This window comes from Mus caroli, chromosome 19 (assembly GCF_900094665.2).
Source record: "Mus caroli chromosome 19, CAROLI_EIJ_v1.1, whole genome shotgun sequence".
Classification (NCBI taxonomy): Eukaryota; Metazoa; Chordata; class Mammalia; order Rodentia; family Muridae; genus Mus; species Mus caroli.
Window position 1 is genome coordinate 19,885,344 of NC_034588.1, and position 25,933 is coordinate 19,911,276.

At 39.7% G+C, this 25,933-nt stretch overlaps 1 protein-coding gene across 48 annotated transcripts in view; it reads left to right on the forward strand.

The window, feature by feature from the left end:
- Positions 1-25,933, forward strand: part of Trpm3 (transient receptor potential cation channel subfamily M member 3) — a 533,889-nt gene that overhangs the window by 281,469 nt on the left and 226,487 nt on the right. For 25 of the 48 annotated variants that reach the window (XM_029472394.1, XM_029472404.1, XM_029472405.1 and 22 more), the window contains exon 7: positions 15,020-15,094. The exons of the other annotated variants lie outside the window; for them this stretch is intronic. In XM_029472394.1, the coding sequence (XP_029328254.1) occupies positions 15,020-15,094 (75 nt within the window). The remainder of the gene's footprint in view (positions 1-15,019; positions 15,095-25,933) is intronic. 48 annotated transcript variants of the gene reach the window in all.

Genomic DNA, 25,933 nt, shown 5'->3' on the forward strand with positions numbered 1-25,933 from the left:
TAGGAAACTCCATTCTTGAATCTTTGCAGCTGTGGCCCAAGAGGAGAACTGGAGGAAGGGATGCAATAAATACACACACACACACACACACACACTCATACATACACACTCACACATACACACACACAAGCATGGGGGGGATGGGAGAGAGAGAGAGAGAGAGAGAGAGAGAGAGAGAGAGAGAGAACTAACTGATCAGAGACTGGCAGAGACAAAAGCATCGTCATCAGCCAAGTGGCAAGCTTTGCCAAAAATATTAGCACTTTCCTTCATCTCAGTATTTAAGAGAATGAATGGGGATAGATTATATAATTAGTACTATTTTAACTTATTTTAGGATATAGTGTTACTTCCACCCCCCCCAATCTTGGATTAAATATGAGAGTTCATGAGAAATTAGCTAAAAACTAGAAGACGGGAGAGCAAGGATACAAGACATAATTCAAGGTCAAAATGAGTACAGGACAAAGAGACACACTCACTAGACCAGCAAAGCCCATCACTGTGCAGGCCCTGGTGGATCCTGAGCCATTTATAAAGCAGAGCTAGATGTGCAGTTGGATGTGCTAGGTACCAGCTAAGGATATGCAAGTTAGACCAGCCAAGACGGTTGGTTATCTGAGCCTTGTGTTTGAGAGCTGCCCAGACATAGGTGCCTTTGGTTTATTCCAGAGGAGACACTTTTTGTTATGTAATTCAAGTGCCTACAAGGATGCTTTTCTCCAAAGGGTTTTTAAGTGCTGGGTATTACTACTGGCCTTCCAGGAAAGGAGGGAAGGAATGAGGGGCAGGCAAGAAGTCTCCTGAACAACCACCTCATGCCAGTGAACAGCAGAGGCCAGCGCCTGGAGAGTGAAGGACAACCATGGCAGATGGTTAGGGACACCAGAGAGGACTAATAAGAGGCAGTCTTGTTGTAAGAGATGGTGGGCTGGATTGCTATAATAGAATGCCTAATTTTCAGGCAATTGAGGTTTTTGTAATTTCCATTTTGAAGCAGGAAATGAAAACATACATAGACTTTTTAGAACAGACCCAGAATAAAACTTAAGTGTTAGTTAAATGTAACTCATCAGGAAGCTATCACATCTTATTGGTGGAGACACTGGACCATTGCTTTATTATCAAAGAAGGTGGTAGTTTGGGTTCATATTTACAAATGGGAACCCATGCAAGGGTTGTGAGTATAGAGATGGAACATGGACCCAAGTACTGATGGGCTCATTTTGTTAATGAATTTTGAGGCATCACAGAAACCTACAGGTTCCCTTTCTGCTGTATGAGCACAAGCAAAATGAAAGACAGAAGCCCAGTAGACCCCAAAAGTCAAGGAAGCTAAGAAGAGAGCTATCTGTAAGTGTCATGAGTTAGACCCTACCATTCTGGCCTTAAACTCATTGGAGTTTTCCTGACGCTGTCTCTGGATCTGCTTGATCTAGAAAAACCTGAGATGAAAAGTCACTAGATGACTGGTTCCTACCTTATAAGGTAGACTTCACTTCTTATTGTGTTCAGACTCAAAGGGGCAAGAAACCAGCAAGTTTGCCGGGTGGGAAAAGTGACCATGGGAGGTTTCCATTCACCTTGCAGCATGGAGAATTGCCCGTGGCAACCACAGAAACCTCCAGAGAAGAATTGGGAAGGGACACAAAATAGACCTGGCCATAGCATGGATCAGCCTAAGAATATCGACATTTAAGGCAACCCTGCTCCGTGCTGGAAGCAACATTTCTCCTTTCTTACCTGAGCACACTTTTTGCTTTATACCATAATTAGCAATTAGTGATTCATCCTTTTAACACTTAAGTTTTATTCTGAGTCTGTTCTAAAAAGTCTATGTATGTTTTCACTTCCTGCTTCAAAGTGGAAATTACAAAGAACTCAATTGCCTGAAAATTAGGCATTCTACCATAGCAATCCAGCCCACCACCTCTTAACACCCATGATGGTTCTAGGGATATTAGGACACAAACACAGCACTCTCCTCACTGAAATACCAGGCCTCATCAATCAGAGAATACGAGTTTCAAAGCAGTAACCTATGCACAAGCCTGTTTACTTACACAAATGGCATTTCCTTGTGGAGAATACGCCTGTTAAAGTGTATCCTGCTCAGGAGACCTATGAGCCCTTTCTCATCAGCATGCCAATTATTAGTAACATAAGCACTGAATGTGTTTACATTAACATGCACTCTGACATCCATTATCCCATTCACATCCCTCTCTACCACTCAGTAGGAAGGCACTGTCAGGGATTATCAAGGCCTCTGTTTATAAAAGAGAATTCTTTTAGACGTGAGAAATTGCCTGCTTTAGAGTACTCACTATCTGCATTTTTTCAAGCTGCAAATTTAATCTACCAGGACAATGCCAATTATTCCTTTAGTAAGTAAATATCTAGTGAAGTCTTAGTATATATCTACAATAAAATCTGGAGAAGAAGAAATAATTCATTGAGCTTCAGTCAAGGACAAAGACAATAATGGGAAAATAAGTGAACTTGTAATATCTGATTGTAATGAGAGCTATCAAGAAAAATAAATCAAAAAACCATATCTCTGAGCACACACATGTATATTTCTAGAGAGTCTTTTAGAGTAGGTAGCTAGGTGGCCTGTAGAAGGAATGACATTGAAACAGGAGACTGGCTGAAGAGAGGCACGGCTGAGGGTGGAGCATTCTGGGGACAGAATCTTGGAATCTTTGATGAAGACATAAAAAGCTTGGCAAAGACTCAGATTTAATTACAAGGAATTTGCATCTAAGAAGTTAGAGATGATCACTACTGTGCTTTAAGACATTACTCCACAAAGACAAACACTCTCCATAAAACTACACTATTTCCTTGTCCACCACTTGAATTATTTGGCCACAATTCCAGCCATGGACATGCTCAAGATACATGGATATATGCATGAAATATTCAAAGAACAAATAAATAGTATCTTAAATATATTATTTTGCTGTTAAAATTATCTTAAAAGTTGAACAATCATTTTTCCAATGCCAAATTCTACCCTTAGCTTACAAAACAAACAAACAAACATTTAAAACTATATTGGCATTGCATTTCTCAGTCACGAGGGTTAGAACATTCCCTCCCAGAAACTATAACTGTCTTTTAAGGAGTTTGAAGGAAGGAATATTACTTTGGGGAAGAGATGAAGTCTTTGCCTATTGCAAGTGCTATGAAAGTACAGTGGTGGCAGATTATCATAGTCCCAGGACTTTAGGAAATTTGCTGGGGTTTTTTGTTTGTTTGCTTGCTTGTTTTTTTGTAGTAATGTTTGTGGATCTGTGATCCCATGATGATAGTACACACCGTTGTGATTAAATGTGTGAACACACAGTAGAATTGTGACATGAGGCAGTTCAGATCTTTGTTCCACTTCCAGCCCCCTCAGTAGAAACCATGGACCACATTTATTTAGCCTTCACTGCCTTAGTTCTAATCCTAACACTGATCATCTGCCCTGCAGCCTGCCAGAGCCAGAGTGTTCATTGAAATATCATTACCACTTTTCAGCCTGGCTCTGCTAATTAAGTATCTACATCTCCCTTAAGTTAGAGAGAGGGTCCAGAGGGAGAAAGAAGGCTAAAATTTATATCCTGGCATGGACCATCCAGTATCTATTAACACCAGTTATTAAGTGGTAATTGATAGAATTTTCTGGTCTCTACAGTAATAACCAGAAACCTTTAATTTTCCCTGAATAGTTGAAAACCTAGCTGTCACTAGGACCTGAGTCTACAGTACAGAAAAGACCAGAGAGCAGCCACTGGAGGCTGAAGCTATATTCCTGTGTAAGAGTGATCATGAATGTCAGTTAGGTTTGATGTGTATTTTGCCTATGTCAGGGCAAGAACTTGAGCTGATGCAAAATGGCCCAGAATACCCTAAATCCTTAGATGAGATAAGGACCAATTGTCTTCAGGATCCATTTGATTGAAGTGGTGGTGGTTCCCCACTTTAGATGTTAGGTTTCACCAAATGGAAATTTTCTTTGGCTTGGACACATCATTATATTATGCACATCTCTAGGACATCTTTAAGAAACTAGAATTCCCTGGCTTTTCCTCTCTGCTTAAATGAGACCTCTCCATCAGGCTAAATCCAATCTAAGAAATCATCTCACAGAGGTCCGCTGCGGATTCATGTGCTCTGGGGTTTAGTTAATGGTGGTGTCACTGAGTGCATTGAGTTTTCTGCAGTCAACACTCCTGCCACTTTTGAAGTTTGCTACAAAGATAATTTGATGCTGCTGGCCCCAGAATAACAGCTGACATTTAACCATGCCCTTGCCTTATGTGGCTACCTAGAGCACTTTTCTCTAAAGGAGCAGATTCAAATGAGTTTGACATTTATTTTTAAGTAAACAGGGAGCAGAAATGATTGTGGAACTCCTAAAAATGATCAAATGATACTGGCATTTAGAAGTCTCTGGGGGGATTTTTGATAAAGCTCTTGTTGCAACACCCCCATTCATTTATAACTTTGTACTCACTCGCACAAACCATGAAGACAGTGATAAAAGAGGTGTGTCTCAGTAGGTCAGCCTGGCATCTGGGATACATTCCAGCTTTTTGTGGAAAGCATTTTCCCTTTCCACTGAGATGAGTCTTATGATCACACTGGTCCACAAGGAAGTCAAAGCTCTATAAAAGCAAGTTAGTTAAAATTAAGTTGGATTTGAAGTTGGTATATGAGGTACACACCAATTTAAAGGAATTTATTACAGTGAGGTTCCTGTAATTAGAAGTAACCACTCGCGCCTGTATCATCTGCATCCTGATTCCTCTACTATCATACTTGGTGATCACTCTGGAAAGTGGATTCTGTGTAATTCTCAGCTATGGTGGTACAGCCTCCCTTAATAGACACTTAAAATGAGAGAAGGAATCTGGAGTTATCCCAATCTCTTAATTAATGACATGGGAGAAGGGCAAGAATACTAGCATCCTATGATATATGTAAAACAACTCCTGGCTCCCAACCAATGGCATCCCTCAGGATGTGCTTGCTATTTTAACACATGTAGAAGAAACATCACTGAAGAATGGTGATGAGATTACAAATATTTAATAGTCTTTAAAGACTTTGGTGCCCTTCAATTCATAGCACAAGAAGGATACAATCTCTGACACATGCTGACCATCACTCTTCGTAGGAAACTCTCTGTAATAAGTAATTTCATCAGTGCTGTGCAGGAAGCGTGCTCTATCCTGGAGATGTCCAATGGCATCTCTGTATTAGAACCCTTCATGCATTTGGAGTCAGGGAATGAACTTGAGTTGACCCTTGGGCCATCCCAGCTCTAGAAAAACTGTTTTTTATTTGAAGAGACACACCGGCCTGCCTAACAGGCAGAAACAGCGCATGATGCAAATCAAATCAGAATTACCAATTCAGCAGCACCCGCTCCTATGCTCCTAGCCTACCTCTTTGGATGTTTCAGGCTCGGTGACTCCAGTGCTTCAGGCTGGGAGTTTTCCTGTCACAGTTTTTGGTGTCCAGAGAAATCCCACAGTCTACAATTGTCAGCTAACATGGGACTCAAACAAAGCCCAGAAGAGCAATTGCTTTACCTCTGAGACCCCGCCAAGCTTACTCTTTGGATTACATTGCCCAGGAAACATTCTAATACATCAGGGTTCTATGAGACTAGATCTCAGATGTGAATACCATCACAATGCTAATTTTTTTATCTATAAATTACTGAGAATTATTCTAGAAATTAGATGCAGGAAAGGACGAATGTAAATCTTGAGCGAATGAGTAATTCATGAAGCAAGCACTGTGAGGCAATTTTTCTAAAAAATTTACATTGAATATCTAGCCTAGGAGCATATATATTTCATATCCCTAGACTGTAGTAGATCATATATAGATATATATATAGAGAGAGATCTATATACCTATATAGATATGTATATATATATATATTCATATTTTCTATTATTAAACCATGCAGCCATTTCTCCCTGAAAGGTTGACATCAAAGAACCTTTGGCTTCTTCTGTACTCTTATCAACCTCACTGATACTGATGTGTGTTAGAGAGGAGCAATAGTCACCACTTGGATATAAATGGCATTTAGTAACCTGTCCAGGTATATTACTGTAAGAAATGTGAAAAACTACTAATATCTGGGATTTTTCCTAATTCTGTGAAGAACAATATTAGAATTTTGATGGGACCTGAATGAACCTGTAGATTACTTTTTATAAAATAGCATTATTGTCATTGTGTTAAATCTAGCCATTACAGGGATGTGGAAGGTCTTCCCATCATCTGTATCTTCTTTGGTTTCCCTTTTCAATGTCTTGAAGTCTTCAATGTAGAGGTCTTTCACTGCCTTGGTTAATACTTTTTATAATATTATTCTGAGTGAAATGGACTCTAGGTTCTACTGAATAGGTTTTTTTTTAAATTGATTTTGTATCTTACAACTTTACTATGTCTGGTAGAGTATATAGGCTCTTTTAAGTAAAGAGGAATAGTTTGACTTCCTCCTTCCCTAGCATTGTTACTTTGTCTTTCTCTTGTCTTATTTCTCTAGCTAAGACTTGAAGTACTATATTGAATAAGAAAAATTAGAGTAGATATCCTTCTTTCATTACCAATTTTAGTACCAATTTTAGAAGAAAAGTTCTCATCATCTTTTTCCTACTCAGTATAATGTTGGCTATATGTTTGTTGGCTATAGCCTTTACTTTTTAAGTTATGTTAAATCTATACCTACTATCTCTCAGACTTTTATAATGAAGGCTTGGTAAACCCTGTCAAATGCCTTTCTGCATCAGACAAGATGATTGTGTGGTTTCTGTCCTTAGGTTTATGTGTATGGTCCATTATATCTATTGGTTTGCATGTGTTGAGCCATTCGTGTATCTATGGGATAAAGTACCTGTGATCATGATATATGAGCTCCTTAAAAGTGCTCTTGGTCTTTGTTGGGAATTTCTGTATCTATGTTCAACAGAAAGATCTGTCTGTAGTTTTCTTTCATTGTCTTTATCTAGTTTTGATACCAAAATAAGAGTAGCTTCATAAAAGAGATTTGGTAGTGTTCTTCCCCATCCCTTCTGTGGAACTATTGAGAATATAACTATTGGTGTTATATCTTCCTTAAAAGCTTTATAAAATTCAGTAGTGAATTCATTTGGTGGATTCTATTCCTGAGCATATACCTCAGGAAATCCATACCCAACCACAGAGACACTTGTACACTCAGGTTTATTGTTGCCCTATTCCTGAAAGCAATATCAGAAGCAGCCTAGATATCCATCAACACATGAATGGACAACTTTGTATTTAGTACATATACACAGTGAAACATTATTAATCTGCAAATAAAAATGGCATTTGCAGAAAAGAGATGACTCTGAGAAGTATTGTATTGAATGTTCTGAAAAATACTGTGTGTTCTCTCTCATATTTGAATCCTAGTTTGTAGTATATAGATGTGACATATAAATGAGAAAAAAAATGTTAGTAAAGCCTAAATTAAAAGGATACCAAAAGAAAATTGAAAAGTGCTAAAGATGGGTACAGAGCAAAAGGACACCTGTGACATGGAGGAGGAAAGAAAATTCTACTCAAACACTTTATTCCAGAAATACCACCATGCGACCCAGTGCCTCACACATTCTTTGATTTCTGTGACTGTGATAAAACACTGACCAAAGCCAGCTTGTGGAGGAAAGGGTTCACTTTATCTCACAGTTTATAGTCCACCATTGAGGAAAACCAAGGTAGGAACTCAAGGCAGAAACCACAGCAGAATGCTGCTTACTATCTTGTTCCCTCTGATTTGCTCAACTACTTTTCTTATTCTGCCCAGGTGCCCCTGGCTAGTGATGGCATGAGTGGTGCCCTCCTGAATCATCTAGCAATTAAGAAAATGCCCATAGATAGCCCTGCAAGCCTATACCATTGACACAACTCCCAGCTGAGGCTCCCACTTCCCAGGTGACCCTAATTTGTGTCAACCTAAAAGTAGCCAGAATGTACTAATTTTAAAGTTTTAGCTATTTTTTCTGGGAAAAAAAATATGTGTTTCTGTGTTTTCTACCAATTATCATGATAATTGAAATAAAGGTGGCTTGCATCCCATGCCCCACAGGTCACGTTCTCCTGATATATCTTGTTATATCTTACAACCATTTGTCTTGGAACCCAGGCCCTTCTGCTGTAACAGTGACCCAAAGCAAAGCTGCATACAAGGGATCAGAGATGACTTCCTACTTATAAGGCATCCCTAATACAAATTCAAATGTAACGAGAGCACCGTGGTGTCAGGACTCAAAACCCTTCTTTGGTTTGTTCTGCTTACATAGTTCTCATCAACATGTCGATTTTTGTCCAGAGTAAATCAGAAACAAAGAACAACTCAGGATTGTAAACAAGCCTCCCCATACCCAACTGAACCCTAAACTTTAGAGGCTTAACAAGAAAGTTACACCATTTGGTTTACATTTTATATTTGTCTTGTGTCAGACACTAACTATGGGAGTTCAGTCTTAATCCAGGAAATAGGCAGCAAGCTAAAATGGTATCACTAGGAAGTACAGGAAAACTATTGGAAGACAGATGGGTGTTTTGCTGCATCTTTTCAATCTATCATTCCAAGTAACTCCTGAAGATTAGCTGATTGGCCAATGGATAGAGACTGTCCGGCTTCCGTAAATAACATATGTCTGGCTTACCCAAGATGCTCACTGGGGAAATTACCCTGAATAGCACCTGTAACATTGGAATCAGGCTTGCCCTTTTCTGTTTCACCTTTGAGCTTTTAAGAATCATTGATACAAATCATCCTGAGACTAAGCTGTCCTAGGACATTTAGACTACACCATAACCCTGATTTCATTGACCTCTTAAAGGGACTAATCCAACAGAATATCCTCCTAGTTTCTGGTGCAATGCATAGTGTGTTGTTACACATTATTAGGTAACATTTTCAATCACAAGAGAGGAAAAATAGGAGGGCAGAAGCCATGTTTCCATCCAGAGCATCCTACTCTTAATGGGAACAACTCAAAGGTAAATCCCAGGAAGCAATCCTCAGAGCACGTGGCTAGGAGCCTGGCAGCAGGCAGTAGGAAAACAGAAAGGCGTTGGCTCTCTTGTTAGAAGGAAATTATCTGAGAAAAGGAGAGAAGCCCATTCTCTGACTCAGAGCAGGGAATCTTTGAGGATACTGAAGAGAAAGTGGCCTAAAACCCCATGTCAGTTATCCAACCTGGCTTTCCTTCACTTGAATAAACCTGAAGAGCTAACTAGTGATTATGTAGGATGAAGCCATTAGGGTATGATGAAGCCGTCAGAGGACTAATAAACTTATGAATGAGTATGTCTGATAATGACAGTTATACAAAAAAATCTATGACTATAATTAATCTTCAGAGCTAGTTCACTGCGTTCCTTGTTGAGAGATCAATATACTTGTCACCATCAATGCATCCCTAGACTTTCCTTTGATTTTTCACTTCATTATTCAGTCCAAGCTAAGTGTTAGATCTACGTGTAGACGCGGCTTCTGCTCTAATTTAGTGGGTGGACAAATTCAACGTGTTTTATCCCCTTACACACTTAATGAAGCTACAGCAATATCCCCTTACACACTTAATGAAGCTACAGCAAGCACTTTGAAAATAAACCTTCCCTTTCTCTCTTATACTCCCTTGGTCACAACATTTTTTTTGTCTCACCCCTTTCTCATTATCATTTTATAAAATAACTTGAGTATTTAGTATCAAAAATGCTTGAGAGCCTGTGTTATAGATTTTGGCAATTTGAGACTACCTGATTTTCAGATTAGGAATGTTTTGCCAATACCAAAATCATAACTGTTGTGACTTTCTCATTCACACAACACAGGTTTCTACAGAAAACAAATGTGCATAAATCTCATTAGAAAAAAAATAAATAATTTCAAAAGACGGTCAAATGAAAAATATATTCACAACTATGACACCTAATTTCCATAATATGCAAAGTACTTATAAATCAAAAAGAAAAATGTGCAAAACCCTATTGGAAATGGAGAAAAGCATATCCATAGGAAGATTAGGGGGAAGAAAATAAAGATTTAACATCATTCCACAATGAAAGAATTTCATCAATCAAATTGGAAAAACTCAAAGATCAGGATAATCTAATGTCAATAAATATCACATAAATATGAACTGGTAACATCTTTGTTATATGTGTAATGTTAAATAATGTGGAAATCTTATTTAGCAAATACTTTGGAACCCTCTTTAAATGTATCAACCCTTTGAGTCTATATTTTCAATATCTGGAATTTACCCTGTATATATTTACTATAATATTGTTCATAGTAACAAAACAGAAATAACCTAACTATTATTTGATAATTTAAAAATTATACAGAGACATGGAGTGAAATACTAAAATCATTGTAGATAATGAAATAGTTCCATTTGGGATCATATAGAAAACTAGTAAAGGTATCTTTTAAGTCAAAAATCTGTTCTGTAATATAATTGAATGCTTGACATTTTATACTCATATGCTTATAAAATACCCTTAAGTATTCTAGTGGATAAATATTATTGACTGTGAGCCAGATGAGAGAGAAAGGCAGGAAGTGACACCTACACTTTATGCTTTTACGATTTCTTGGTGTTTTGTCTCATTTAGGGCTTTTATTACTATGATGAAAAAATCATGAACAAAGCTACTTGGAGAGGAAAGGGTTTACTTGTCTTACATTTCCATGTCAATTGAAGGAAATCAGGACAGGGACCAAACAAGGCAGGGACCCAGAAGCAGAAGCTGATGCAGTAGCCATGGAGGGGTGCTGCTTGCTGACTTGCTCCTCATGGCTTGCTCAGCTTGCTTTCTTATAGAACCCAGGACCATCAGCCCAGAGATAGCACCACTCACAATGTGCTGAACACTCCTCCATCAATCACTAATTAAGAAAATAAATATCTTAAGCTGGATCTTTTAGAGGCATTTTTCTCAACTGAGGTTCTCTCCTTTCAGATGACTTTAGCTTATGTCAAGTAGACATAAAACTAACTAGCCCAGTGTTGACTTTTACAGTAAACAAAGATATTTTTCTCTCATAGAGGATGTGGATAAGCCTTTGGAAGTAATCCCCCCACCCCTCATCCCTGTAACACAGAAGTTTGAAACCTTTCTTCTTGCACACATACATAGCATGCTTTAAAATAGTTACTATGTATAATTAAGATATACAAAATAGAATTGCAAGACACATCCAGTAAAACCATCTCACATAGTTCCCCATCCCCTCCCCTGGATGAGTAGCCACAACCTACTCATTTGGCAAAACTCCTAACTACAGCACACCACTGTCTACTGTAGTTCTCATGTGGTGTGCTATAAATTAAATTTTAGATTGTTCACCCACCTGTTGGATCGATCTTTTAACCCTCATGTCCTTGCTCCCCTACCCCAGCTCTGAGCTGACTCCCATCCTTCCTAAGCAGTGACTACAAACCTGTCTCTCACTGCATTCAAAATAGCTCTTCCATGTTCCATGCATTCTTGGCTCATTCTTCAGAATAAAGAATCATGAGAGAAAGAGGCTGGTTAGAAACACATGAGCAATGTTTTCAAGTCACGTGTGGAGGTTATATAAAAATGATGGGCTGATATAACAGATTTCAAGCTTTGATTTAATAATGGTTAAAATCAGAACACAAGTCACGGTCGCTCTTCAGAGATGGCAGATTACAACATAGCTTACCCACGGTCCCAGTACTAAACTATAAATAGATGTCCTATTGAAGTAGGGAGACTAGAAACACCCCACATCTGTGTCCCTTCCAAGAGGAGACTATGTTAGTGACAACTAGTCATTTCTCTTTCATCACAGTCTAGATACCACAAAGTCCAGTTCCCTTTTCTTTATTAAGTTGTAACTCATTCAACAATGGTTTCCATGTTGAATGTTGTCCATATGGTCACTGTAGCAAAGTTTCTCCAATATACTCTTTATCTTACTATAATTCTAAGATGTTTCCTATGTGTGTGTGTGTGTGTGTGTATATATATATATATATACACACACATATGTATATATACACATGTATATATACATATATATATACATACACACACACACAGATATATGTATATATATATATATATATAATTTTTTAAGCTTTTTAGAATGTAGCAAAACCTGTCATTTAAAATTAATAGCGATTACATCGCTCCTTTTCCCATGGCATTGCCTCTTTGGAGCTCCTTCTTTACAAATATTTGCCTGAGTGCCTATACTATAGAAAGCACTGTAGAGGTTGCATAGTACATAAGGCATAGCTTTGTGCTTGAAGAACTTAGTCTTTGAAGAAGTCAACAAAGCTCGTGTTTATCGAGTGCTATTCTAAATCATTTACAAGGAATAGCTGATTTAATCCCCACAACACCCATTCTTCATCTACTTAGTAAGCAAGCTGAACCACAAAGAGGCCAAGGAATGACCAAGGTCAGACTGAGACTAAATGGCAGATCCAGGAAGTCCGTGTCTGAGCCCACACCTGTACAAGCCTGCTCTAAGGGCTGGCTGTGTGTACAGAGGCTGCACTATAGAATAGCAAGTGTTCTGTGTCCTTTGTGATACACAAAGTACAGTGGCAATTCAGACAAAACATTTGGGGGTAGAATATTCATGGGGATACCTGTCAAGCAAAATTTGACAGGTATAATGGGGGGCAATCCACTTACATGCCACCATGTAGGTGAAAGCTCTCAATAGGCAGAATGTTAGTGCAGTGCATAGAGTCGACAATTGCTTCATTTCCGTTCCTTTTTATCTTCAAATGGCTCAGGACAACTTTCCACTGCAAACAAGAATGGGAAGATGTGAACTCAAGTTAGTTTTTATAAAACATTATAATAATCAAATTCATAAGGAGGGGCATGTATGTTTCGTTGCTTCTTTTATTAACAGAGAGTCTTAGGGAGAAACTAAACTAGAATATAGAAACAGAACATACATAATACAGTGTGGCTTATATGTGTGCCCAGACATCCAGATGATCGGTAGATCTCACCTAACTGTTCTCATTCTCTATTTAGCAACGCCACTCAGAGAAAGCCAAATGTTCTACCTAAATTCACAAGGCATTGAATTGAATTCTATCTGAACCTAAACTACACACAGCTTGTTGTTCCCTGCATGGCGGTGTCTTAGCTTGAGGATGGTTCTCTGTTTGGTACAATGCCCTAAGAATTCAGAGACAAAACAAACAAACAGAAAACAAGAATAAAAAATTCCCCCAGACACCTCAACAGTGAGCACCAGCACAGCAGCATCAACCTTGGTTTGGTACAAAGTCTTTAGTCCTTTATCCTGTACCTCCTCGCTCCTCATCTTCTCTACTGTGTCCTGGGGGCACTAAAGGATACAGCAAGACAATCAGGGACACAACCAATGTACCCCTTTGTCTACTTTTTAACTGTACCACCATGATTTGCCTCCTTATTTATATGGGATCCTTTGAGATCTTTCTTCCCGAGGATGTTATATACCTAGGGAAGAATAAACTGAAATGCAAGCATGTGTGGTTCATTCTGCAGGAGAGATGTAACAAAGCCAGATTTATTCAACTTTATTATTTATTTGTTTATTGCTCAATTCCTTACCCCAATACAAGAAATATTGGAGCTTCTATGGTTGCTACCTATTAGAAGCTTTGCTTAGAGTATTTAGCAAGTGGTCTGATTGCCACACACAGAGTATGTTCTTATGAGCTTAATTGTCTTCAGAAGTGAACTAATTATGGACACTCTGGGAAATACACTGTCACTACTCTTGGATTGTTACTTTATGAACAATAGAGAAGCCAAAGAAAGTGACCCCATGTACTGCAGGATGCTGCATGTCCGCTGCTTTGAGGGCTACTCCTCCATGGTTTTCTCAACGCACTCACTGTTTCAACAACGCAGCTTTATCATCTCATAGACCTGAGGAAGGGCTCAGTGGTGACCCATGAAAACGGGCATAATGCTTCTCACCAGCCAGCTGCCCTTGCCCAGCCTGTGGTCCCAACAACTGCCACTAACTGGGGCTTCTCTAGAAATCTAGAAATCTAGTCCTAAAAAGCTGGGGTCATAAGTTTCACCATGAGGGTCTGCGGTTCGACTAAATGCTGTTCTGATGCTGTAAAGACTATCAGGAAGGCAAATGCAGACTTGTTTCCTTTGGCTCAGATTGAATAGCAGGCGCTCATTGCACCAGCTAGACAAAAGCTGGCTTAGTTCACCAGTGAGCAGCTCCCAGACAGGGTCTTACCTGTGAATGTCTTTCCTGTGAGGGAGGCAGCAAAACCAGCTAGAGGGGAAATCTAACACACTGCAATAGCTTTGATGACTGTTAAAGACAAAGAGAGGGAGTGTTGGGGAGACAAATACCCCTCTGGCTAGCCAATGAGAGCGTGAGAAAAGAGCAGAATGAAAATCTTAAGTAAATATCATTGTTATTGTTTAGTAGCAAATCAAATACGTTATCGTGTATCCAGCTAGTATTTTAATTCATACGTAGCTAATCATTTAACAATGAAAGGTATGTGTTTCAAACAAACAAAGAAACAAACAAAAATCACAGAAATGTTTCTAAAAAGAAGACAGGCATGAGGTTGGTTCTTGATGTCCTGGAAGACACCAAGCTGAAAGAATTGTAATTATTCTAACTAACAGACCAGCAAACAAGGCTTCTGGTTTTTACCAGTGCTAAGCACTGGAACAAGCACTCAGTCCCTTCATCTCCCATATCTGTCTTAGATTAAAAGAAAATAAAATATGCTTCCTTCAAGAGAAGGGATGTTGATCTTATGAATCTGCTTGTGTTTGGTTTTGAGAAGTCTGTGTGATTCTTTGCACAGCTCTATGTGTGCAGTATGGGTTCTGTCACACACAGAGACTTATACAAATTGGGTGGTCCATCTGCTTTAATAAAATGTGTATCCGACCATTGGGTTGTAGAAATTTCAAAGCTTTTGTTTTTTGACAGGATGCCTGCCGTTTTTCTCTCTTGACTCCCGCTTGTTTTATTCATTTTGGGGTAGTTGCCAATTAGACCCAATTGGTAAGTATAATTAACAAAAATCTTGAATTTCCTCTTAAACCCCAACCAAGAAAATTAACCATAGATGCTATAATTTCCTTTAAAAATTCCTAACCACATCACTCTGCTGACTGCTGCCTATCTCTTCTGAGACATCCATTCCCATCAGACTTTATTGATTCCTTTTTACCTGTTACCCTGAAGATGCCACCTAGGACAGCATAGCAGCATCCTAAATATGACTAGAAGAAAGGAACATTTATTCAAGTTTCAGATACTATGTAAGGTATCATCGTATAAACTGCCTCTTTTAATACTTGACAAATTCATTCAAGGTAGAAATTACATAGCTTTATTGTAGTTATAAAATGATATCTCAGATAAGTTATGCCTTTAATCTTCTGTCCACCTACTTAGGCACCTGAGTACAGACCTAGTCAGATGTAACTCCCAAACCTTTACTACCCCTTCCATCCACATGCAAAGCATTAGCTCCCTTAAGAGAAGACTCGCTAAAACTTGGCTACCTTTGAAAGCTTATGGGCATTGTTTCATTCAGCACCTAGTTGAGGACTCACTCTGTTCAGGACTTGGTTAAGCATTGCTTTGAACAAGTTATCAAACAAGGATGCTGGTCAGTGGCTAAGATGCCGGAGAATCGAGATGAGCAGGAAATGAAGAGGTTGGCTAAGAGAGACAGGTGGAGGCAGGTGGAGGAGCTCCTGACCGTGTACCATGGCTACAGTCCTTCTTCATGTGACTCGTGGACTTCCCTTTGTCATCCTATGCCTGAGAATATATGAAGGAGGCTGGGAAGGCAAAGGGACGTTCAATTGTCATCACTGGCATCTTTTTTGATCATTACACCATCATCAAAAGCATTTGGATAACCATAACATGAAAATTACCATCATTGAGCCCATAACTTTCCTAAGACAAGGGTGACAATTTGAAACATCAAAGAACCTTACTCAGGGAATTCAAGAAGTGAGAAGAGTGAATCAGATCCTCCCAGGTTATCAACCCCATGTTCAACTTCTAACTGGTAAAGGAAACTGAGCTTCCTCTGAACAGGTTGTAATGTATATCAAGAACATCCTACTACCTTCTGTGGATGCTCTGGACTGTTTAGCCCAATCATACAGACTTTCTTCTGTCTCAACCAAAGACCAACACTGAGTGCAATCATAAATACCAAAGTCATGGGCAGTTACTGGGGTATGTGATGACTATGTCATTTTTCAAATGCTCTCAACTGCATTGAATAACTGTTCAAATCATTCAAATTTTCCTCTGTCTTTTAGATGGCCTTCCATCTGAAGCAGCAGCTCTCAACCTGTGTGTCATGACCCCTTTGGCTAATTTTGTCTCCAAAAATATTTACATTATGATTAATAGCAGAAGTAAAATTACAGTTATGAAGTAACAATGAAAATAATTTTGTAGTTGGGGGTCACCACCACATGAGGAACTGAATTAAAGGGTCACAGCATTAGGAAGATTGAGAACCACTGATCTAAAGAAAGATTTGTATTGAAAAAAAAATCTTAGCTCTCTATTTGGTGAAATGACTTGGCACAAGTTGTTTGTGTGTGTGTAAAACATTAGCCATCCTTGTTAATTAAAAGACACTTTGAAAATCAAGACAATGAAGTCAAAACAACTTTGGGGAGTAGAAGAAATTTTAAGGAAAATGGTGTTGGCCTGTCTTGTTCATCCAACCCTTGCCCAATCAAGCCTGGATCCCTCTCTTTTTGAGAAAAGGACATTTTCACTTTGTAATTACTTATTCAGGGATGGGGCAGTTCTTTTAACCAAGTCTGACTAGGTCATCTGCCTGGCATTCAAATATGATCTGCTAGGTACTGCTCCATGGAGTTAAGAACTGTGAAAATTCTTTGCAGATTAGAAAGATTTAGGTTGGAAATAATTTAGACTTTTGTCCTCAAGATCAGTAAAACGTCCTGCTGGTGGTCCGTTAAAGTAGATTCTTTTCAGGGTAACAGGACTTTTCCAGTGGGACTTGGTTCCCTTCTTGTTTCATTGCTAAGTGAAAGACCCTCTAGCATATTCCCATGTCTTCTCAAGCTTCTTTTACCTACAATGCCATATGGACCTTCTGATTTACTCATTCCAAGATACCCTATCGTGTATGTTTTGTCTCTTTTGATACATGCTTGATTTCTGCCTCTCTTATTACTAATGGCAACAGTCTTTTAATCTCTCAGTCTAAGAATCCACCTCCATCCAGGTATTTCCCTCCCTTGATGAACCTCATAGGCCATGCCCCTCACATCTTCCACATCTCTACTTTACTGTCTAAAATTCTGTGGTAGCAGTTCTTATTCATTAGTGATTAGTGTGTCCCTTTCTCTGCTTAGTTGCTGATCACCTGCCAACTATGAACCTATAGAAAGCAGAGCCTGTCTATGTCTTAACCATTTTTATCAGCCTGAGAACTTAGCACAGTCCCTGGCACATGCAAATAGGTGTCTGATAGATTGCTGCTGCCAATGGCATTACTTAGTTTTCCTAAACTTATTTTCAGCTTTGATTTCTAGTTTGACATTGAAGTTTAGTAGAAGAGCTTAGATGATATAGTCAAGAAAGGAAAGGCAAATGAAGTAACAACATAATAGATTCAAAGGAGAAAACTGAATGGGAAAGGGTTTGGGCAAAGATAACAGTGAGTACCATGACTGGTGCAGAAGGACATTCACTCTGGAAAATCCGAGTGTGCTCTTCTTCCATTGTTTATTATTGTTATTGTGATTATTATCAAACCATCTCCAACTAAATCAATGCATTTAGAAGATCTGAAAGAAATATTTTTGCATTAGCCAAGTCTATGATGACTTCAGTATTTCTATTTATACATAAAAGGAATTATCTATTGGCATCTCCCTACTTACTGAAAGTAATAGTCACCCGTGACTTCTTTTCACTCTAGATCAGGATCAATTTATTTGGTAGCAATGCATAGCAAACCTTAGAAAGTCAGGTGAACAGAAAACAGATGGAAAAAGTTTGTGCTGAGTGGGTGCTTTTCTGCCATAATCATCAAGTCACAGTTAAAAGAGATGGTATTTCATTCTCGAAGGGTCTCAAAGAATTGCGGATTAAGACTCTCATTTGCTTAATATGGCTAGATCTGAGGAGTTCATCACAGGGCCCTCCAAAGTGCCTTTGAGGATTGCAAAGAATTTGTTTAGTCCCTGCAAAATGTTATTTGGAACATTTCAGGCTCTTGAAACAAATGGATGTAAACACAAAATGTAATTCATACAGTTCTAAAGAATAACTAGAAATGTCCCTAATGACACTAATGATTGTTTTAGCAATAAAAGACGTTCTAATCCTAAACGCTCAACTCATCAGCCCCCTAAAACAAAATGAGGGAAACAAGAGATTTCATGCCTTCATAGTGGCCAAATAGGCAAGCAGCAGATTTTCCTTTCTCTTTTGGCACCCATGACTGAAATGAAACAGCATTCTTTCCCTCAACAAACAGGCTGTCCCTGTTCCACACTGGAAGCCAGATTTCCAAACTCAGCAAAGGTCTACATGTCACAGCCCAGAAGGCAAACACTCCAGTCCTCAAACGCAGGCAGGGGAATACTCGACCCTAACAAGCCTTGGCATCTCTGGGTCCACATGGGGATGTGTGGGCAATTCCTGCTGGAAAGAAGCAGAGTGGAAAAAAAAAAAAGAATAGGTGTGTGCCTTTGCCAAATCAGGGTGGGTGAAGATTGAAGAGTCAGCTTTCCTGGTCATCAAACAAATCCGAGCTGAGCCCTGCCTCATTAGCAGCATCTCTTCTACCCAGAGGGAGAGCACAGGAAGTGTGCACCGTCTGTGCTGCACATTAGGATTTGTTATGAAATCCTGGGGGAGGCTGGGAAGCAAGCCACAACTGAGCACAGCATGCCTGCATGAAGTCTAGGCAGCCATTCCCTGCACCTTGCTTTCCAGCCTCAGACTCTGGCCTGTTGAAACACAACAGCATTTGTTTTGCCCTGTTGATTTATATGTTCCCATTAGTCAAACACTAAGAACTATTTCACTAGAAGTTGTTGTTCATAAACATAGATGCATAGGAAATGTCGCCTAATGACACGATCCTTAATTCAAATAGACTCTAACCTCCCTTCATATCATGTTTTCAGTTCAAACTTGCTATAAATATTAGTCCCGCACCCTCCCCCAACCCTGTGCTAGTTAGTTTTCTATCACTGTAAAAAGCTTTTGAGCTTACATTAGTAAGTCGATTCTTTACTTACAAGCAAACTACCAAAGTAGAAAACATGGGTATAAATGAGAAATTTTCACTAGTACAGTGAAACTCCCATTGCGAGTTTCCTATACAGTCCCTAGTAGCTAGGTCCTGGGGTTGAATTGCTAGGGAGTTCATCTGCCAACAAAAGCAGCCTGCCACCAGTATAGCTGAATGTGCAACAGCGCTACGTTTATACGCATGCGTGTTTCCAACTTAGTCATCTACGATTGCATACTAGGGATAAATGAACCAACAGGATTTCCTTTCTACAAATTTCCTTAGAACATTATCTAGGCCCAAAGGTGCACAAACTGTAGCCCAGGAGCCAAATCCATCGTATCTATTTTTGTAAACAAAGATTTACTGCAACATTTGTTGTTATGAATAAAATATCTCCCGATGGTTCTGTGCCACAATCACAATCCTCTGGCAGAGCTGAAAAGAAACGCTTCTCTGGCCCTTCAAGGAAAAGACTTGCTGATGGCTCACGCTTTAAAGTAGACTCCTAGGAACATTGTGGATGGGCATTTCGGGTCTCACCCTGTGAACTTTTCCTGTATTTGCTTGAGTGGTGACACACTTTAGATGTCAGCTGTTTTGTTCTATTACCTCCCCCTGCAGCTTAAGCTAAGCCACTAGCTCTCAAAGTGTGCTCCCTGGACCAGCAGCTGCAACAGCGCCTGAAAAACTGCTGAAACACAAATTCTCACTGATCTGAGACTCCCAGGGAGGGGCCAGTGTGGGGTTTCAAGCAATGACCCCCACGGGTGATGCTGATGGGTCTAAAAGAACAGCCTTTGTCCTTGCAGACACTGACAAGAGATTTCCACACACACTGCTTCTTCCAATCATTTTCAGTGAGCAAACTACTTCCTTACAGTAGGATTGCAATTCTAGGGCGTCCCTGAAAGAGCCATATTTTTACTTAATAATCTCAAGATAGCCTTCTTTTAGATAATAAGGACATGAGTTATTATGGCAGCCACATAGATTTTTGGTGCCAGAAGCTATAAAAGGCAGTTTCACTTAGACTATAGAATAGGACAAAAAAATTAAATACTCCCATGATTGAGGTCTCAGAGAACCTACCTCTGGGCTATAACTCCCAACTTCTCATCATCATACTGTATGAGTTTAAATGATAATGTGGTGTGGCATCCATCTCCAGATGAGAAGTAGCAGGATCCATCTCTAGCACCATTGAGGATAGGCTAGGCCATGAGAAAAGTTTTCAACTGATATCTTCCCCCCAACAGATTAGCACAGGTGCCTCTGAAGTGCCACTCTGTTCCTTTGCTTAATCATTGAGTTCTCTGGGGCTTCATCTCTCCTCATGCAAACAGAGGAATAGCTCTGATAGCGAACAGCTGGGGTTTAGAAGGAATGGAAAACGGAGCCCATGAAACAGTGTGATCAACAGTGAACAAACAAACCCAGGGCCTCTTTTAAACACCCTATACTCCTGTCTACTTTAAGAAATATCGGAAGTGACCTTGAGCGCCATAAGTGTGTAACTGTGTGTAAAGGTTTGTCCAGGATTCAGCTGTTCCAGTTTATAACTAGTATACTGCAGTGATTATCAGTGAGGACACACACACACACACGTAAATGTGCCCTGGTTGAATGGTAAATCAATTGATCCCCTTAGTGTAAGACAACACTTCATTCCAAACCCAAAACGCAAATGCAGCCTTGTTTGGATTCATTTGTAATTACCTTCTTTAAAAACCACAGTACCAGCCGGTCGTGGTGGTACACACCTTTAATCCCAGCACTCGGGAGGTAGAGGTAGGTGGATTTCTGAGTGTGAGGCCAGCCTGGTCTACAGAGTGAGTTCCAGGACAGCCAGGACTACACAGAGAAACCCTGTCTCGAAAAGCCAAAAATAAATAAATAAATAAATAAATAAATAAATAAATCTTTTTTAAAAAAAGAAAAAGCACATTACCATCATCATTTGCTCGTAAAGAGCTATCGCTGTATTAAGAAAAACACATACCATACAATGAAAAACAGTATTTTTTTTTCACTTAGAAATAGATTTGCACTTCCAAAGTGGAAACAGGGGCTCAGGTTGTCTCAGCACTGTCTCAAAGTGGCCTCTCAATGGCAACACACTCTTTGTTCTGTATGTCCACTCTTGACAAGAACCATATTGAGAGTCCGGCACCGCAGCACCACTGATGGGGAGTCAAATGTCAGTATCACTGATGATACTGCTGGAGATGATGAGGTGGTGTGGGATCAGTTCCCACACTCCCACCAGACAACAGGACCTCTGAACACTTTACCTAAGGAGCTGCCTGGCATTCATCCCCTAAGGAAAAAGCTAACATCCCTCATCCGAGGGCTTTTAGAAGCTAGCCCTCACCAGGCTAAGAAGAGCAGTAGAGCAGTATGATGGATGGTACACTCCTGTAATTCCAGCACTCAAGTGCCTGAGGGAAGAGAATCATGAATTCAATGCCATTCTCAACCACCCAGTAAGAACTTACTGCAAGCAAGCAAACGAACAGGATGATCTGGGTCGGCATGTTTCAGTAATGGAGATGGAATCCCTGAACATGGAAGCGTAGGACCAGAGAAAAGAGTTTCTCACAACATAATTTTGTTGTTTTCCCCCAAAGACTAAGAGGACTGGGTATAACATAGAGGAACAGATAATCAGGCAAAACCAATTTTCTAATTTTGAGCTTTGGATCTGAAATTAGATCCACAATTGGGGATGATCTAATGTCACTGATCCAAGATAACCAATGCCTGTGTCTAACAATGGCGGTCCGTTATTTTAGTTGTTCTGATACCTTGTCGGTGAATGAAGGTCGCCCCTAGCCTTCTGCTAAAGTGTACCAGTCAGCTCAGTAAGAAGAAATCTGGGGTTCAATTTTAGTCACATAGCTTCTATTCATTTCAACCAAATAGTGGTTTCCTGGGCATCCTTCTAGCAAGTGAAAGAACATAAACAAAGCTGTGTTTACATCTTTCTCCCCAATGGTCCAGATGCGCAGTCTGCGTAACTTGGCCCAATCCTGAGAAACAGCACAGCCGCAACTTAAAAAGAACAGACAGTTGAAATGATACTGGCTACTCAGTCTCTCAACATCTGAGCTTTTCTGGTGTAATCTAGTTGGACAGGTAGAGTAGGAGCACCCACCCAGCTTCTTCCGCAGGTCTCTGACCTCTGCTTAAGCCCAGCTGTAAAGATCTAGTTTAGGATGCCATAGGGACACCTAAAGGGGGGCCATCTGTACTTCTTATAGCTGGATACCTTAGTAGCATTGAGGTGAGACAGTCTCTTTGTGACTCTCAGTGTCTTCCTGTTCCTTCATCTGTCCCAAGGTGCATTTTATATTTTGTTTTATGTTGCAAACACTTATTTGAACTATTGTCTGAGGGTGAAGGAGTTTGGAGTCAGAAGGTCAAGATGCATGAGAATCACTGTCAAAGGAGCTTACAGTTTGGGGGGGGCTTTAATTAAACCAAGGCAATAACTGCCCAAAGACAGTTTTTAATGAACAATGGGACCACAAAAGCACAGAAAATTAATACTGCCTGAGGGGATTGGGTAGGGCTTAAGAACTAGATTTTGACAATTGAATTGGAGTCAGGGGGCAGGAGGTACAAAAATCAACAGTATCTTCTTCTTTATCCAAGTTCCAGGCAATATAAGAAATAAAAGTAGTTCTAGTACCCAAAATACCACTTTTATTGCTCAGAGGGAAAAGTAGGAGAATGTGGTTTTAGGACAATTGGCTAAATAGCCTGGAGTGAACCCCAGAGTTAAACAGAACCCCACACCATACTACATCCCATCACCTTATACCCATCTCTTGGGCAGAGCCTTTGGAGGACCTGGGAGATCCCCATTCCACCTGCCCCATCCCCATTCCATGCACGCAAGGGAAAGGAAAAGGTATCGGGCCTGGCTGACCAAACTCAGCTATCCTTTTCAAATTTACCAGGGGGTAGAGAAAGTCTAAGGAACAGCTTAGTTTAAATACCTCCTCCTGAAGACAGTTGCGGGGTGAGATAGTTGTCTCCTCCCTAAGAAGCCATCCTAACTAGGGTGACTAAAAGAGAAGCTTACAAATAATCCTACATGGAGGACCCTGTGGATGCTGTACACAAGTGTAGGTCAAAGAGAACGCTGAGAAAGATGAAGGTACAGACGTGAGCTGAGCCTTGGAGAAGAGGAGCCGTGTTTCTACACAGAAGGATTTCAGTCCTGTTTCTATAAGTGGTGAAAACCCACTAGATTTTCAAGGAAACATCATAGTTATGAATAATGGCTAGCTGTTACACAAAGACTCACATGCAAAGGCCTGGAAGTTACCAAAAGGGCCTTCAACAAGCTACAGGAAAACAAGGGAACACAGACATGGGCATTTGCATCTCTGACTTGGGGGCAATGGAAATCATATCTCGAATAACTGAGGACAAATTGCCCTGTTATGTAATATGGAAATTTTTCTGGAAGAGAAAGTATTGTGTCTTAGTAATCATCAGGGGAGAACTAGGGAAGTAACGTAGCACTTTGCCTTCCTGCTCTTCTGTATGCCAAATTTTCATGGTCAACTACTACAGGGAGAACGTTGTGTGGCATGCTCAAATTACTAAGTTAAATCTGCCAGGTAGGGTAGAGAGATGCCAAAACACATAGCCAAGAAAACAAAATTCCAAAAGAGACACAGAAGGGACCAGGGAGCCCTCCTCTTTAGACTGCTGTGGCTGATTGACAAATCTATAGGACATAGACATGATGGGAGTTGTTTACTTGGTTTTTTTTTTTTTAAGTTATAAACTAACACAGCAAAATGTTTGATTCTGCCTACTGGTGAAGAGGAAGAGACCAAAGATTTATCTTTAATCCTGGAAAAATTTATCTTTAATCCTGGAAACAGAAAGGCAAATTTCTCATAGAAAAGGGTAGGGTGTCAAGAAGCATTCCTTGAAGAAAGAACTCTTGAAAATGATTAAAAAAGCCGGGCGTGGTGGNGCACGCCTTTAATCCCAGCACTCGGGAGGCGGAGGCAGGCGGATTTCTGAGTTCGAGGCCAGCCTGGTCTACAAAGTGAGCTCCAGGACAGCCAGGGCTATACAGAGAAACCCTGTCTCGAAAAAACAAAAAAAAAAAAAAAAAAAAAAAAAAAAAAAAAAAAAAAAAGAAAATGATAAAAAAAAAATAATTGTATTCTCCATTAACAGATGCAAAGAGAAAATAAAATAATAATAAAAGATAATTTGAGCATGGCAAGTTACTCAAATTGGCAGTAATAGCTCCCTCACATCTACTATGTTTTCTCTCTCTCTCTCTCTCTCTCTCTCTCTCTCTCTCTCTCTCTCTCTCTCTCTCTCTCTCTCTCTCCTTGCATCACAGGCCAGGTCCTTCCTGGGGACAGACTTCCATAGCTACCTTGACAATCATAGTTTTTGACAATCATAGTTTCTTTTACTACTCTGGTTTTTATTCATTCTGTGACAAAGCTCAGATGTTGGCGTAGGCTGTGTACTTAGATCTGGGCACATTTGTAAGAGTGTTGATGAAATATTTTAAAGTAAAATGAGTTCAAACTTCTCTGGTTACCCTACATTTGAGAAGGCAAGGTCATCCTTTTGATGTGGGTTTTCAGCAATACAGAGACAAAGATTTTAGCTTTCTTTGGATGAGTTTTCTTGTCAACTTAGATCAATTACATTAAAACATTCAGTCTTCAAACAATGATCCCAAAGAAAATAATCCTGGCTTTTTCTTTTTGTGAAAGTAATACCCACTTTACATCCCATGGGACTAGATGTCCCTTTCTATTGAAATTATTCACAGCAATGCCACTTGTATGGCCTGGGAGTATAGTGACATTAATAGCAAAATACTTCAATCAGAGCTGTCAGGCCATAAGGGAATAACTTTTACCATTAAGTCAAAAGCTGAGTTTGAAAGCATGTAAAAACACTTGCATTTGGTTTATTGGTTTTATCATTTAGTATTTACATCTAAATTTTTCAACCCACAGCACTCAAAAGACTTAATAAGCTAACTAATACACTAAGAAGTATTTGAGAACTACTTTTTAAATTTTAACTTAATTTAAAAGTTATCTACCTCAAACCAGTAGGTCTTAGGGTTCTGGACACAAGATAAATGCATATGGCTTTCTCAACATATTGCTGGTCTATACAGGAGACTGGGAAAACTTCAGAAAAGCTCTCAGAGTGTTCCACTGTCAAAACATCTGTTTGGCTTAAACAGAGTTTAAGAGTTGCATTCATTTTCTTCTATCTATGAGTCATTAAGATATTTAAAGAAGCCAGGCATGGTGGTGCACGCCTTTAATCCCAGCACTCGGGAGGCAGAGGCAGGTGGATTTCTGAGTTCGAGGCCAGCCTGGTCTACAGAGTGAGTTCCAGGACAGCCGGGCTACACAGAGAAACCCTGTCTCAAAAAAAAAAAAAGAAGGAATCTTTTATAAGCTTAATAAATACAAATAAGTATCCTTCCATTTGTGTTTCTTTAACCAAAAAGCTCTTACTGAGTGCCAAGCTCTAGTCTACGCACTTTATGAATGATGATTCCTTTCTCAGTCTGA